The following is a 14,929-nucleotide window of genomic DNA, read 5'->3' as shown; positions in this document are numbered from 1 at the left end:
CTCTCACATTGGTTTCTTGAGGCGGCGCCAAGACGTCCAAGTCGGGAAGCGGATGCCGCGACGTGAGGTGCTTCCAGGCGGTTTTCGAGAACCGCTTCGTGCTATTTTTTTGCAGATAAACCTACTGTTCGCAGCATATCCAGGAGCTTTGGGGGGAAAGAAACGTATGACCTCACTGTTATGATGCTGTGCCATTGCCCTGTGTTTCTGTGTGCACTACTGGTGGCTGACCGTTTCGGCTGGCCCAAAACAAAAGACAAACTTTAAACCCGGCACTAATTTTTTGATGGCCTCAACTTACCCATAGGGTGGGGTAAGTTGATGAAAATATGTAGACTGTCATTTTTGGCTCGTGCGAAATAAATATCTGGTTTAGCACCACAGTAATTTGTGGATCATTTCTCAAAGGTTTGGGGATTCAGTTAACGAATAATGGTACAATTCAGGCGATTATTCTGACAGCTATTAACAAAATAATTCAACTGTCTTCAACATAGACCACCTTATCCTATAACTAACCGACACTCAGTACATTGCTTGTAAAAACGAGCGATGTTTTAATCCGCATTATCTTGTCATTTTTCACAGCGACATGTTCGAACAAAGTACTCTCGACAAATGACTACACTTACCTGGAAACCCGAAAAAGACAAATGACGCAATCGACAAGGAGGACACCCGCTTGTTTTATGCAAGCAATGATATATGTATATCTCTATATCCATTGCCTGTACGCCTTGTGCCGTGCGGAAAAAATTTAGGTGGCGGTGTTGCACCAATCTTCGTCGAGTTCAATTGCGCTCATGACACATGGATAGGGATAATAGTGGTTTCGAACTATTGGCTAGTTTGGAACGAAAGCCACATGCATGTATCACCAGGATTTGTACATAATTAAGGAACGCGAAAAATACTCGCAGCGTTTCAAAGCGTACTTGGTGTACCATACCGTGACATACATTGCACGTTTCATTTTGATGCGGTTGTGTACCCGTCTTGACGTAACGGTCTATACAGCGTTACGTTTGACCTACGACCAACGAAAAACCTGATACCGAAGGAAGTGTTGCGGGACAGTCAAGATTTGAGCACGTTTTGTCAGACAGATTTCCCGCCTAGGACAGATCCAGAGGCTACATTTTAAAACGCGATTTTAGCCAAAAACTTGGCATCCTCCAATTCTTTGAGAAGTGCTTACAAAAACAAAGCCTCTAAGAGAGTGACATGTACATGCACACAAACCAAAATAATTGTTTTAAGACACACTCTAGATGCGCACTTTCTTGACGTTTCTGGTCATTGCTGCCCACCGATTATGACCCCGCAAGACTAAGATATAACATCCCAAGAAAGTCCCTGATGAAGAGGAAGTATCATCACGTGCATGTAGAGACGTTGAAGAAGGCACGCGCTGATGCATTCCACAATTTGTCGCGAGATAGGTATGACCTGATGCAGCGTTGTTCCTGTGCCTTCTCAGTGTCTTTGTAGAAGTGACCATCCGTCGTGGGCTTTCTTCCGAGGGCTTTGCCTGTGCAGCCAAACTACCATTCTTAATACCCAATGCCGGTCATCCTTTAGTTTTGGCGCGTTCCTGGAGTGCGGCGACCTAGACTTCCAGGACCTCAAGTGGGCCTTCGCGGTGCTCAGTCTCCTGTTTTCGCACTGCGACCGCGGCTCTCCTAGACTTCGGGACCTTCTTAGGAAGACAGCTACATCTGAAAACTTTGCGAGGAAGACGCTTCCAAAATTTGCGTTCCAGGTTTCGTCGCTCGAAGACTGTTCTCAGCAGGTAAGGACGTATTGTTTTGTTTGTGAGAACATTTTGTGCTTTGCTTGAAAGGTACGCAATTAGTACGTGGTCTTCGACAAGTATGTTTTGGCAACGTGATGTCTAAGTTTGAAGCATGCGGGCGCGGGCACTACGTTGAGACGCGAAGGCATGCGCGCTCCTAGGCGGATCACAGACTTCTTCAGACTTGTGGGCGAAGTTGACCTGTTGTAGTTGACTTGCCCTGAGCTTGACTTGTCACGCTTGAAGTTTACGCCTTTGTTTGCGTACCAGTGTTCTGTGCTGGGTTATTTACAGAACTAGAAAATGATTAAGCAAGTGCCTGCTTTTTCTGCTGGAATCCCTCGTTCACCTACTGGACGTCTTGGAGGCTATAAAGGAATTTGTTCTAAATACGGACACCTTCCTTAGCCTACTACCCTACATAATGGCGATGGTTGACTCATTGCGTGAATCACAAGTAGGCATCGACGACGTCTACAATAGGGTCGTGAAGCTGGAATCGTTTGCGACGAGTGGCGCCATGCTGGGTAGACAACGTGTGTTGTCCCACCCGGACTTCAGAACTCTCCCAGTCGTTCCAGCATCTGAAGAGTTGCTAGCCAGAGAATTGCCTCATTTGACGCCTAATCGTGTCCGTGGGTCGTATAATAGCACGGAGCACTATCTGGACGTCCAGTTTAGACTGCTTCGTGAGGATTTCGTCCGACCGCTTCGGGAAGGAATAAGGGAGTGCGCCCGGGCACAGCAAGCCCGTGGACATAGATACAGGTAAACTTCGTATAATTCCCGAATGTTGCGAAAGTTGCCGTCTCTTGCTCAAAAATTGATCGGCCTTGCCGGAGCCACCCATGTTTATCGATACCATGCGCTTATATCGTTACTATGCCGCATGTGTATCGTTTTCTGTTTTTTTTTTTGCGTTGATATATGCCATTAACCATACTGTGAGATGGACATTTCAGGAGGGTTTTAGTGGATCGTACCTGCTAGAACATAGCATGCACAGTACGCAAAGAGTGCTTGCGGGCATGAGCTGTTTTTCAGGAATAACATCCCAACGTAAGAAGCATTTGCGGGAGCACCTCGTAGGATTTGGGCAAGCATATCGTCTACTCATTCGTTAAGATCGAAAAGCAAAGTGTACCGCAAGTACAAAATAACGTTAAACATTACGAGAATGCATCCACACGTTCTACCACTTCTTTTTAGACCAGCGGCAGAGTAGGTTACGGCGTCCCGCTCGTTGATGGTATAGCTAAGGTCGTGCTGAAGACTGGGAGGTAGTGGGTTCGAATCCTACCACCGGCTGTGCTGTCCGAGGTTTTTCTGGGGTTTTCCGAAGACTTTCTAGACGAATGTCCTCAGTTCCCCCTGAAGTCAGCCCAGGACGCGTACTAACATCCCCTGTCCCCCACTCCTTCCTGCTGTCCTCTCTCCATCTGTCCACGTCTATACGCCGCTCATAGCCACAGTTGCTTCGCGGCGCTGACAAGGAATTTCAAAAAGTTCGCAACGTTCTGGAAAAAAAAGATTGCGTGCGATCTATTGAAACTTCGCGGGAGCATTTGAAGCATTAAAACGGTCTGCGATTCTTGGTCATTTAAAACTGGCGCGAGATAATTAGTTTACGTCTAACTAAGCCGATGTATTTCTGTGCAGGAAAGAAATATTCCGCAAGTTGGACGGCGTCAACGTCCATTCCGGCGTTGTCGTCATTTCCTCTTCCGTCAACGCAGATGGAAGGGTATACGTCGTGCAGTTCGACGCCTCAGGTTTCTCAAAGATACGCTGGAAGGGAACGAGGCGCTTCATTCCCGGATCGCTGCTTTGCTTCAGTAAGGACAACTTCGAGACAATCCAGGTGGCTACTGTGTCGCGTGCCAGTCAAAGTATGCTAGGCAGGGGCGTCGTTGAAGTCACATTCTGGAATTGTAGCTGCGCAGTCACGGGCCAGGATGTTGTTCTGGAAAGCATCGCATACTTCGAGGGTTATCGTCATGTATTCCAGGCTCTGCAAAACACGCACGCTCTTCCACTGGAAAAGTACATCGTAGGTGAGCTGATACAGCCGAACGTCGTTACTATATTCGAGTATTCCTGGTACGAAGGCGAGAATGTCACCACGTGATCTTAGGTTGTAGGCGCTTCCGTAATATTTGTATTTTCCTTTCCCCATCGACTATACGCACGCGTTTGAGCACATCGTGTGCTTCCCGGCATGCGTGATTTATATAGAATGTTGAAGAATATAGCATTTCATGACTTAGTGTTACCTATTGGAGCATGTCTCGTGTGGCTATATGTAACGCAGAAAGAGCGTTCTCTGAAATCCCAGGACAGTTCATGGCAGGCCGCGCAACAAAACTGTTTTGCACAGATAGATATCATAACGTCTTTTGGCGAGCAAAATACAGGAATACACAGAACTCTTTGCGTGCCTAACCGGTTGCAACTCACAGGACGAAGATAGAACCTTCCCAGGACCATGTTTCAAGCATTGCGACAGTACCGACGTTGCTTAGAGTGGCAGCTGACCACATTAGGAACTTGACGGCACAGGCGTATCATTGTTTGTATCAGTTTTTCCCTGATTCGTCACTTTTTCACATTCAACTACACGCCGTTGCAGGTGCGGAATCTGTCGTTTTCCATCCAAGTTACGTGAATAATTCGACGACGTTCGACATAACGTGTCTCCTAGAGGCACCTGGTGGTACTCGCCGAAAGGTGACCCTGCTCGACCGAGACAGCTGGCCAAAGGCGGAAGAACTCCAACTGGACAGCTCCCAACTGGAGGCTCTTCAATACGCGCTAACCCACGAACAAGGCGTTATACAGGGACCTCCGGGAACGGGAAAGACCTACATGGGCTTGAAGATTGTTCAGACGCTGCTGGAGAACGACGCTGTATGGGGTGACGGCCAAGGTCCCATCTTGGTGGTCTGCTGTACCAATCGCGCCCTGGATCAGTTTCTGGAAGCCGTGCTTCAGTTCACGAAACTTGTTACCAGGATGGGCGGTGGATGTAAAAACAACGCCTTGAAAAGGTATCATGTCAATAAGAAGTGTAAACGGACACAAGCTGGTCGGCAGTCCTCTGAAGCTCTACAGAAGCACCTTGAACGAGTGAAGGTTTGCCTTTTGTTTTCGCTTGTGTAGTGCACGGGATGGTGCTAACGGGGCCTAAACATTTATTTACACGGACGATATCCCCACGGAATGTTCTAGCGGAAGAAAAAGCGAAAAGGTGCTCACGGGGCAGAATTAAGTTACGTTTTGTTGAGTATGTTCCCAACGGTCAGCAGTGCACGCGCACGTTGAGCGCACGCGCTCGATCATGTGACTGTATCGCATCTTCCAGGGGAGTATTCTGAGGAATGTCGCTTGTGAGAATGCACGGGAAGTGATGCGTTCCTCAAGGAGCTGAGGCAGATTTCTACTGGTCTTCGTTTGTGCTCCCGCCTCTCTAACGTGCATGCTCTTATACCTTCTACGGAGAAGCAAAGGACAAAGCCCTAGCCAAGCTTTGTACTTTTGACGTTGCTGCGTCTCAGCTCTCACTGTAGCTTATGCATTGACCTTTTTTCAGACGCTTTCAACATTGGCACAGACAGTCTTTTCCGTACCTAAGGAAGAGGACGTTGTAAAACTGCTTATGCATGTCATGAGCAAGGCGTGCTGCCAGTCCTTCTTGCAAGCGGTGTTCGACGAGCATTCCCTCTGTCAAGTGTTCAGGGTGTGGTTACGCCTGGATCAAACAAAAGCACTCTTCCTGAATCAAAGCAGCAAAAAGGACACGTCAAAGGTAAGGGAGGCTGGATTGGTATACTACATTCTCAGAGTATACCTGATGTATCTGTCTTCTGCACAGAGTTCTCTGTCTTCTGCCTCCTAGGCAGACGTGAGCGCGGATGACATTGATAGTATCCGCATCTGCACTGCACCCGCGCACGTAAAATCCGCGACCGCATCCGCGTCGGATGAAATAGATGTATCCGCATATCCGCAGTCACCGAATTTGAGTGGAAAATCCGCATGACGAAAATGTTATGATGTAAACCACCCAGGAATATTGTGTCATCCACAATTGTGCAAAGGATATACCCTTGGACATCATTTTGGACTCTTCGCGTCAATTGTGGCTCCACCTGGCGGACGTCAACAACACAAATGCTTATTTGAGGATAAAATGCAGATATCCGCGCCTGCCGCAGTGGTGCGCGAGTTTATCCGCGCCTTACCCTCGTGTATTTCAAGACGTTATATTTTTTCCGCAGCACGGCGTAGACCGGATATCCGCGCGGATCCACGGGAATAACCGTACCCGCGCGCACCCCTGTTCACGTGACACCTCATGACAGGGTTTTTAAAAAAGATTACCGCCAGCGATGACCGGCGTAAAGTATAAGGCCACATTTAAACACGTTTCTCACAACGCCAAAAGACTCCTGCGTGGACTTCAAAGCTGACGCTTAAATTATTGGTGGCTGGTTTTGTGACATATTGAACTATTAGGCATAGGCAATTCGCATTATGCAGTGCGGTGATAGGGACGTCACTTACACAGGTGCACAAAGCTAAAAAGGGATCCAACAGGCGGGACCTGGACACAAGCTCTTGGGAAGCACATCTGCGCAACATCATCAAGGAGGGCGATCGAGCCACAGGAGACGATCACGTCGAGGACGTCTGGACACTACGATTTCGAGAGCGCTGGAAACTGTATCGATACTGGGTCGACAACCTGACTTCTGTGATTGACACCTTTCAAACTTCTGCGATGACAACAATGGAAGATATGCAAGAGCGCATGGCGCACTCCAGACTAATGGCTGACCTACCGGTCCTTAGGGCGTCCAAGGTGGGTACCTAATGGGTTCCAAGAAGGGCACTAAAGTGCAAACATTACTCCTGCTGTGTGTCTGCAGATGACCAGAAGTCTTGTTTCAGGTCATTGGAATGACAACAACGTGCGCGGCTAAGTACCAGGCTCTCCTCCGCGAGGTGCAACCGTGCATCGTCATCGTGGAAGAGGCAGCCGAAGTACTCGAAGCTCACGTGGTGACAAGCTTGGCTCCGCAAACTCAGCATGTGATCCTCATCGGGGACCACCAGCAGTTGCGTCCGCCTACGAATGTACACGAACTGTCAATCAGGTAGAGGGCCCGCTTGCATGAAACTTTTTGAATGCAACACTCAACGAGTGTTACACTCCAGGCCCATTGACAAGCAATAGGCTTTGGTGCAACGCTCATTGAAGTGGGCTATGGGGCACGATAACACTATTCAGGAAATCGCAAAGGAAATCGCACCCATGGGGGTTATCTTACGTGTTTGGGTTGTAAACTGTTGGAAGTGTGCGTAACCCAGCACGAAACCTTGTAACTCGCCGCTGTACGCCAAGAGTGTTATGTCCGTCCCTGTGTTTCACCACCACGATACTCAGTAAACAAACTGGTGTGGATGTGCCAGGGAATAAAAGGGGATGTGTAGAGTGTGGAAGCTTGTCCTTCCGCGAAGCTTGGTATGTTGGGGATCTAAGATCGTGTAAGCGCATCATGTGTAACGTTCAGCCGCATAGCGTGGTTCCCAGTCCCGGTACCCGTCCATCGACTGCCGTTCTTTAATCGTAATATTGCTGTCGTCGTGTGCTTTGTACTACTTACATTTGAAAGCAAGATGGTTTACTTAACAGATACAAGATGGAAGTGTCTCTTTTCGAAAGAATGCTTATCAACGGCGTGGGTGTCAAACAGCTCCGCGTTCAACATCGCATGGGGCCGGACTTCGCCCGCCTTCTCACGCCACGATTCTACCCTGCTCTGGAGCACCACCCGTGCGTGGAACAATACGAGGACATTGAGGGTATGACCACGAACATGTTCTTCTTCAATCACTCCTCCCCAGAGCGGAGAAATTCTGGCAGAAGCTATAGCAACGTTTTCGAGGCGAATTTTCTTGTCAACCTCTGCAGATAGCTGCTTGCTCAGGGTTACCAACCTTCTCAAATCACTTTGCTCACGCCGTACATGGGTCAGAAGAAGCTTCTAGAGCGCACAGCTAGTACATATCACGAGCTGACCGCGGTGGCCATCACAGTAGTGGATAATTTCTAAGAAGAGAACGACATCATCCTCTTGTCCCTGGTTCGCTCCAACGAAACCGGGGAAACCGGTTTCGTTCGAGTGGCGAACCGAATTTGTGTCCTCCTATCCAGGGCTCGTATGGGATTTTACTGCGTAGGCAATATGACCTTACTGAGCGAGGCGTCCAACTTATGGAGAGACATCGTTCACGACCTCAAATATCGTGGCCTTCTCGGATGCGAACTGAAGTTACGGTGCAGGAGACACTCCAACAGCACGGCAGTAGTAAGAACACCAGAGGACTTTCCTAGCGGTCGTAAGGGTCTCTGTAACCTTCCGTGCCCAGCCTCCCTTCCTTGCGGACATTCTTGTCCAAAAAACTGCCACATGGATACTGAGGACCACACGCTGTTCACCTGCAGAGAGCGTTGCGGAAAGACATGTTCAAGGGGTCACTGTTGCGACGAACGCTGCCACGGCCAGTGTACGCGTTGCACGGAGCACATTAAGGTGGAGTTTCCTGTTTGCCACCATACTTCCGACGTCCCGTGCTATATGGCAGATAAGGCGATTTGCACGAAAAAATGCGGGCGACTCCTGAATACATGCGGTCATCCGTGTGGCAAAACATGCGGCGAGCTCTGCGGTGGAGCGTGCGTCGGATCAAGTGCTGAGGTAGGTCCATGCGGACATCTCATCGAAGTTCCGTGCAAGATATCTGGCTGTATCGCTGCCAATCCAGAACTCTGTCGAGCCCGCTGCGAGAGACTGCTACAATGCGGACATAGGTGTGCAGAGCGTTGTGGTGAGCCGTGTGGCGATGACCCGTGCAGGGAAGCCGTAAAGAAGTCCTTACCCTGCGGCCATACGGTCACTGCGGAGTGTCGTGAGTTGGCAACGGTTATTGCATGCCGGACGAAATCTAGTTACGTGCTTCCTTGCGGACATGACGTGGTCCTCGAATGCTGGCAAACGCAAACTGAATCATTTTTCGCTTGCGATCAGTGTCCGAAGTCCCTGCCATGTGGACACACATGCCGCTTCAGATGCACCAGAGCTTGTAGCCACGTTTGCAGGGCCGAAGTAGCCGCTCTGTGCTTATCTGGACACACCGTTGTAGTTCCATGTTGGCAGCAGAAGGATCCCTCTCCCATTTCTAGGCTGTGCCGTGCACCTTGTCCAGCTATCCTACAATGCGGTCATCCTTGCTGGAATGCCTGCAATGAACCTTGCGCAAGTACGTGCAACAAGTATGTTACTTTGGACAGAGCTTGCGGCCACAAAGATATCGTTCCGTGCAGTCTGCGGGAAAAGGAATTTCCTTGCTTAGAACCTTGTCCTCGGTCTCTTGCCTGCGGTCATCCGTGCCCTGCCGCCTGCTACAAAACGCCGTGTCCATACCCGTGCCAGCTATCATGTCCAATGTCCTGCCCTCACGGCCCGTGTCCGACTGTGTGTGGTTATCCGTGTCCACCTTGCGGAGAACCCTGCACGTGGTCGTGTCCGCACTATCGTTGCGATGCCTTGTGTTGCGAACCTTGTACACGGCCTCCCTGCGACCATCGCTGCGCGAGACTGCTGCCCTGTGGTCATGCTTGTCTCGGAGCCTGCGGCGAGCCCTGTCCGACGCTATGCAGTGTTTGTATGGTGAGCTAGAAGGACTGGTGTGTTGAACGGCGGTTGCAAACGGGTCGTGCCGACGGGCCTGCCGACAGGTGGCTACGAAGGGCTCGGCTCGCTCACGCTGCGCGCGCCCTGGTGGTCACGTGGCCCTATGTGCAAAGAGCAACGTGGAGAACCCCAGAGTACCTTCGATAGGCGATATTGAAGCAGTACGGCGCAAATTCTAGGGAAAGAAAGATGTGCGCGTGCTGGTGTGTCACGCTGATAAACTTGATAAACTGCTGAAAACGGGGCGTGCTTGAAGTCAGTGCAGGGTTCTGCCTAGGAATTGGCAGTGATGTTTTTGTTTTTAATGTATGCTACAGGTAGCGCCTTGATGTTCAGGAAGGAAAATGTCAGTCGATGATTCTCCCGTTTGGGCACATTACAAGAAGGTGGCAAAATTTTCGCTACAGTATTTTGAGTTACCTGGTTACGTTTGGATTTCGTTATACATCCCGTTCCACGCTGCGTGTAGTGTGTGAATGCAGCTTGTGTGCGACAGTTAAGGTATCCTTGGAATTCTTTGGTGTGAATAAGTTTCGCACATAGAGACACACTGAGATTTATTATATGTTCTGGAAATCAACTGATGTCGTTCCTGCGGAGATCAGTATTTTCCATTTTCGGATATGTAGCGATACATGTTAATACATTCAGAGTGTTTGAAATTGTCGAGGAACTAATACCTAAACCAACTCGTGTCACCCAATCACAGAAAATCAAGAATCATCAGAAATTTACGTTTCTATGAGCAGAAGGTCTCTGTTCAAAATCTATGAACAGAAGGTGTCTGAGCTGAGAAAAAAAATACAGAAAATACTCATTCAATAATGCCTTTGTGAATAAGGAATGTGGCACAGAGAAGAGAGGTGGTAGGAACTGTAGGAACAGAGGAACTGTAGAAATGTAAACGGAACGCTGCTTGATCGTTGCATTGCCGTGATTGTCCGGCTTCAAAGACAAATATGTGGATACAGTTTTATCGCGAAACCATTGGGGAAGGCGTAACAAGCTAGTAACAACAGCCGGTGATCTTGCCTTATTTAGTGACTCTAATCTTGCCAGATGCCATCAACATTCCCGATATGATGCAGTACATCGCTCTCAAAAAAGTAAAAGGAGCATCAATGAGACTCCTTGAAAAGGGATTGCGAGGATGAGTACGACAATTAGTAAATTCTACACAGGGCCGGTGCTAGGGGTATGCGAGGCTTGGGGCAAAGGCACATCGCGGGGCCTGTTTCACACGATTAAGTGCATACTTGATATTAAAAAAAAAATAAGTAATCCCTGGTTGAAGGCTTCGTGCGCGGGGTCTATGCAAGCGCGGGCCTTAAGGCGGTCCACTTACTCCCCCCCCCCTCCTATCGCCGGCCCTGATTCTACACGAGGTAATCATTGTGAACATCGTAGGATGAGGTAGTAGGTGGAGGTAATCGCACGCTAGTCGCAACCGAATACACATCGTGCACACACATACATGGGATGATGATAGGACCCGCAATTAACCACCGCCGGTACATTGCTTTTCCAGAAGATCGTTCGCTGTACCGGTACCGTACACGGACTGGACTAAAGTGCTTGTTACAGAAACTGAGCTGCGTACAGTATATGGTTGTGCATCGAAAATGACATCCTACAGTAAATTACTTATCACAGTTGCGCGATGGCATTCACACCAGCAACCTGATGGGTGCCAACTGCCAAGGGCACTTGAGTAAACTAAGACGCCCATCGACCAAACTTTTTCTCCAGTGAGAGTATCCAAATGGCACTGAAAGCGTCACGCAACATTACATAAGGACTAGCATGAACCATGAGTTAGCTCGAACTGCAGACTGTGGTGACTAGATTAAGTATTACTTATGTAAGACCACTTCGGTCATGGGAAGAGCCAGGATATTTTGAGCGACGATTGTGCAGTCTCCTTGCTTGACACTTTAGCGCCAAAAATCTACAGCGAACAAAGGAAAGGTCATAAAAAAGAAAGTACTCCAATTATAACAAGAAATATCAGTACCATAAGTACATTAAAGTGTCCCTAAATTTGGAGACAGATTCACGTGAGTTGCAGTACTCGAGACCTGGTTAGGACACTTCACATCTCTACCTGCGATTCAGCACTTCGGCAGCTTGTTCTTCCATACCTTAATTTCGGCACACTTAAATATTCCACATTTGTCTCTAGAAAAACGCTTTATCTGTTCGCGTTATCACGTATTGTGGCCTGTGACGAATGTCGCTGCTTTCTTTTCCTTTTTCTTTCTTATTGATACAGAAAAGCTTTCCGCGCGCGAATGAACTACCCACGATTGAAATGTTCCGTTGTTTCATGATGTATCACTTTTTTTTTTTTTTTTTAGAATCTTGAGAACTAATAATACTTTCTCACTGCCTGCACCTTCCCACGTTACAGCTGGGGAATAACCGCAGAAGAAAGGCACTCTGACGCAGGGCAGTACATAAATATTTTATTTTTTCTCATTGGCATCTCCAACTTTAGCTACGTTCTTCCATTCTTGTTATTGCGCACTCGTGCCCAACAGATGACACATGAAGCAGCACACATACACTTTACACCAAATGATTGGTCTCCGAAACCGCACTTCCTTTATTTTGTGTACTCTCATTCGAAAAAGATTAGCTAGCGACAGGAAGTGATTTTATGCAGTTGTAATGTGGACGTGAACAGCAGGTGCACTATCGCCGAGGTTCTTGACATTCTATCCTGTGTGCTTGTCTAACAAAACGTTTATTTTGTACCGGTACACCACCTTAACGTTCCAGTATAGTATGGCAAATAGACGTCAGGAGGCTTATTACACAAACACAACAAGTACTGATGCTACATCTATTGTAGCCGCACTATTTACACGAAATGCATTGTGGAGTGTAGGACATATGGTAACCTTATTTGATGAAGCACTGGTCGGCGAAGCATAGTACCTGTTGCAATAAAGCACTGCACGCCTCTGCGTTTCTGATCCGGACCATACCCGAAGCGACTAAGATTTACCCAACCGCCGAGAACTGAGCTGGACCACTACACCTTGATCGCCCTCTCCGTTTCGAGCGATCGAGGGACCGTTGCTGGGTAAAAGACTTATACCACTTCTCTGCTCGTCCGCGGCCGGACACGATGTGAAAGGGGACTGCTCACAAAAACAAACAAAAAGGCTGGGCAACGACTCAGGGCCCGGGACTGTTCGGAGTGGACACGAATCCGAACCGCGCTTGACGTGAACACGGCTTGGAGGCCCTAACCCTGCACGTTGTGTTGCTCGAGCCACACCAGCTCATTTTAAGTGCTCTAAGTTAGGAACCACAGAAGGTTTCCAAAAACTATGCTAAAAAGATGTGTGAAAATTTAATATCCACAATGCGTCTATGCCGACATGCGGTACTTATACCGTGGTGTCCCGGTAACGGTGATTAGTGGACCCCTTCCAGGAGACGGAATCCTGTCATGCTTGTGCCTGAATGATGGTCGTCGTATGAATAGAGATATTGAACGCAAACAAAATAAGCAGCCAGGTTATAATTAAGCGATATAGTCACGGGACTGTGTGCTTTACATTTCCAAATGCGTCCTCCAAGTACCCGTACCATACAATCAGGATGCCCCCCCCCCCTTTACAACCGCCAATTTTTTTGTGACACTCGCACCCTTTGTTTCCCGCCCACCTGTAGTAGGGGTATTATTACAAGCATAGTTTAGACGTGTGGCAGCAACGCTGCCTGCACCACTATACTCTAAGCCACCAAAGAAACCCATCGAAACAAGAACTTTATTTTTAAGATGAGGAATGGAGAGTGTTACAAGGCACTGAAAGATGTCATGATGCGTTCGTGTAATAATAATGTTATGTTGCAAGCATCACGCACAAAGCGTGAGGCAGCATAAGCAAACGAAAACGAAGTTGAACAGCGCGAGAGCTCGCGGCTCGTGACGCCATCCACCGACGCTGTTTGATTTCTTAGTCAGCACGGTGCAAGGTTCCGCGTTTCACGGGAAGGCACGTGTCTCGAAGCAAAAGAGCATCTCGGAGCACCACAAAAATCGTTCCGCGAGGCGCGCAGCGAGCGTCAGCGCATCCATGTAAACAATCTTACGTCACCGGGTGCCATTTCCGCGACCACGCGCTCCCATGCATTGGATAGGCCGGTAAGCACACCAGTCCTTCTAGCTCACCATAGTGTTTGCAAGCCGAAAGAGTACGGGGAAGCAGCGGGAACGTCCCTAAATGTTCTCCTCGTGGCGCTCGGAGACTGCGGACATTCTGTGCCAGAGGAAGATTTGAGGAGAGCTTGTTCCACAGCCCCCGATGATGACCCCCTTTTGTGCCCTAGATGCTCGACGCCCGCCAGGCATTGTCTGAGGTACGCCACAAGTTTCGTGGTGTGGAACGGGTAACGCGGAGCAACTAAGGAATCGGGCTTGCAACGACATTGTAACTTCTTGGGTTCGAAATACTTTTGTGGTTCTGTTCAACTGACCTTAGCCCACTGAGTAGTTAGCCCACGAAACCTGGTATAATCCCTTAGGAACGACCCCAACCCCCGCAGACTTGGCAGCTTTTAACATCCTTTGGCTACTGCGAACTCCCCGTAGCTTCGTGCAACATCCATCGAGAATAGTCTAATATAAATTTCACACCATACGAGCCGCTATACGGGAGTTGCAGGGGACACGCGTTTTCTTGGATTATGGAACGCAGCAGTTCCGACGTCTTTCGCTTCTCTAATGCCTGGATACCTTTCTTGTCACCCCGTAGGTTCGGTCAACGTGTCAAGAAGTACATCGCCAGGATGAACAAACAAAAGCGAAAGGCTCTGCATGACATCGGGAGTGAGCATTACGTTTATGAAGCGGTTGCCGGACAAGGCTCACTTGATGCCTACCTCCGTGGTCTCATTGCAAAGAAGCAACCCTGCGACAAGTGACTTCAATAGGCCCGCTGAACATACTTGTCTTGCTTTTACATAGTGTTTGTTTTGGTTTCGAAATACTGCAGCGATGTATATGATGTGCATTCGCCATAATCGCCCTCTTCTCTCCACTGATCTCAATGTCATAACAAAATCAGACTTTTACAGATAAAGAATATTTCATATCTCCAGTTTCTAGATGTGATGTGTCGCCCAATCATGGGCGTATTGAGACGGGGTGAAGAGGAGGGGGGCTTCGAGGTCACCTGTGAAAATAGTGCACTCTTTATTCATAGCCATGATTTTTCTACAAATATTCACCTCTGAACCGCACAGTCCGCGGCATCCGTCTCCAGAAAAAAGCTGACTGGGTTGCACGCTCTACCCCCTCTCCCCTGGGAATGCCCATGGTCCCAATCTCCCGATCTGTTGAAGCCCACACGTACAGAACAGC

General features: G+C 48.6%; 1 protein-coding gene and 1 long non-coding RNA gene across 4 annotated transcripts in view; one reads left to right on the top strand and one right to left on the bottom strand.

Annotated features, from left to right (window-relative positions):
• LOC135396196 (uncharacterized) overlaps window positions 1–14,929 on the bottom strand; it is a 160,672-nt gene that overhangs the window by 61,661 nt on the left and 84,082 nt on the right. The gene's annotated exons all lie outside the window — the stretch shown is intronic.
• LOC135394804 (NFX1-type zinc finger-containing protein 1-like) lies at window positions 1,341–14,660 on the top strand. 3 transcript variants are annotated; one of them, XM_064625794.1, is made up of 8 exons: window positions 1,341–1,792; window positions 3,455–3,849; window positions 4,425–4,927; window positions 5,385–5,600; window positions 6,363–6,656; window positions 6,746–6,951; window positions 7,491–7,660; window positions 14,322–14,442. In XM_064625794.1, exons 2-8 carry the CDS (start codon window positions 3,687–3,689, stop codon window positions 14,357–14,359), a joined length of 1,590 nt encoding a protein of 529 aa, XP_064481864.1. In that variant the 5' UTR covers window positions 1,341–1,792; window positions 3,455–3,686; the 3' UTR covers window positions 14,360–14,442. The 3 variants fall into 3 exon arrangements, with proteins under 3 accessions (XP_064481864.1, XP_064481865.1, XP_064481863.1); XM_064625795.1 differs by lacking the exon at window positions 7,491–7,660 and having other exon boundaries at window positions 14,322–14,660; XM_064625793.1 differs by lacking the exon at window positions 14,322–14,442 and having other exon boundaries at window positions 7,491–9,587.

The sequence above is a fragment of the Ornithodoros turicata genome, chromosome 5 (assembly GCF_037126465.1).
Source record: "Ornithodoros turicata isolate Travis chromosome 5, ASM3712646v1, whole genome shotgun sequence".
In the NCBI taxonomy this organism is placed as follows: Eukaryota; Metazoa; Arthropoda; class Arachnida; order Ixodida; family Argasidae; genus Ornithodoros; species Ornithodoros turicata.
Note: the sequence above shows the minus strand (reverse complement) of the source record. Positions and strands in the feature narration are given on the sequence as shown.

Excerpts from the sequence above, each read along its gene's own strand:
- LOC135394804 (XM_064625793.1), top strand. The coding sequence starts at position 3,687 with ATGCTAGGCAGGGGCGTCGTTGAAGTCACATTCTGGAATTGTAGCTGC. Across the intron at positions 3,850-4,424 it reads ACTGGAAAAGTACATCGTAG|GTGCGGAATCTGTCGTTTTC; the intron begins GTGAGCTGATAC and ends ACGCCGTTGCAG. Across the intron at positions 6,657-6,745 it reads CGGTCCTTAGGGCGTCCAAG|GTCATTGGAATGACAACAAC; the intron begins GTGGGTACCTAA and ends GTCTTGTTTCAG.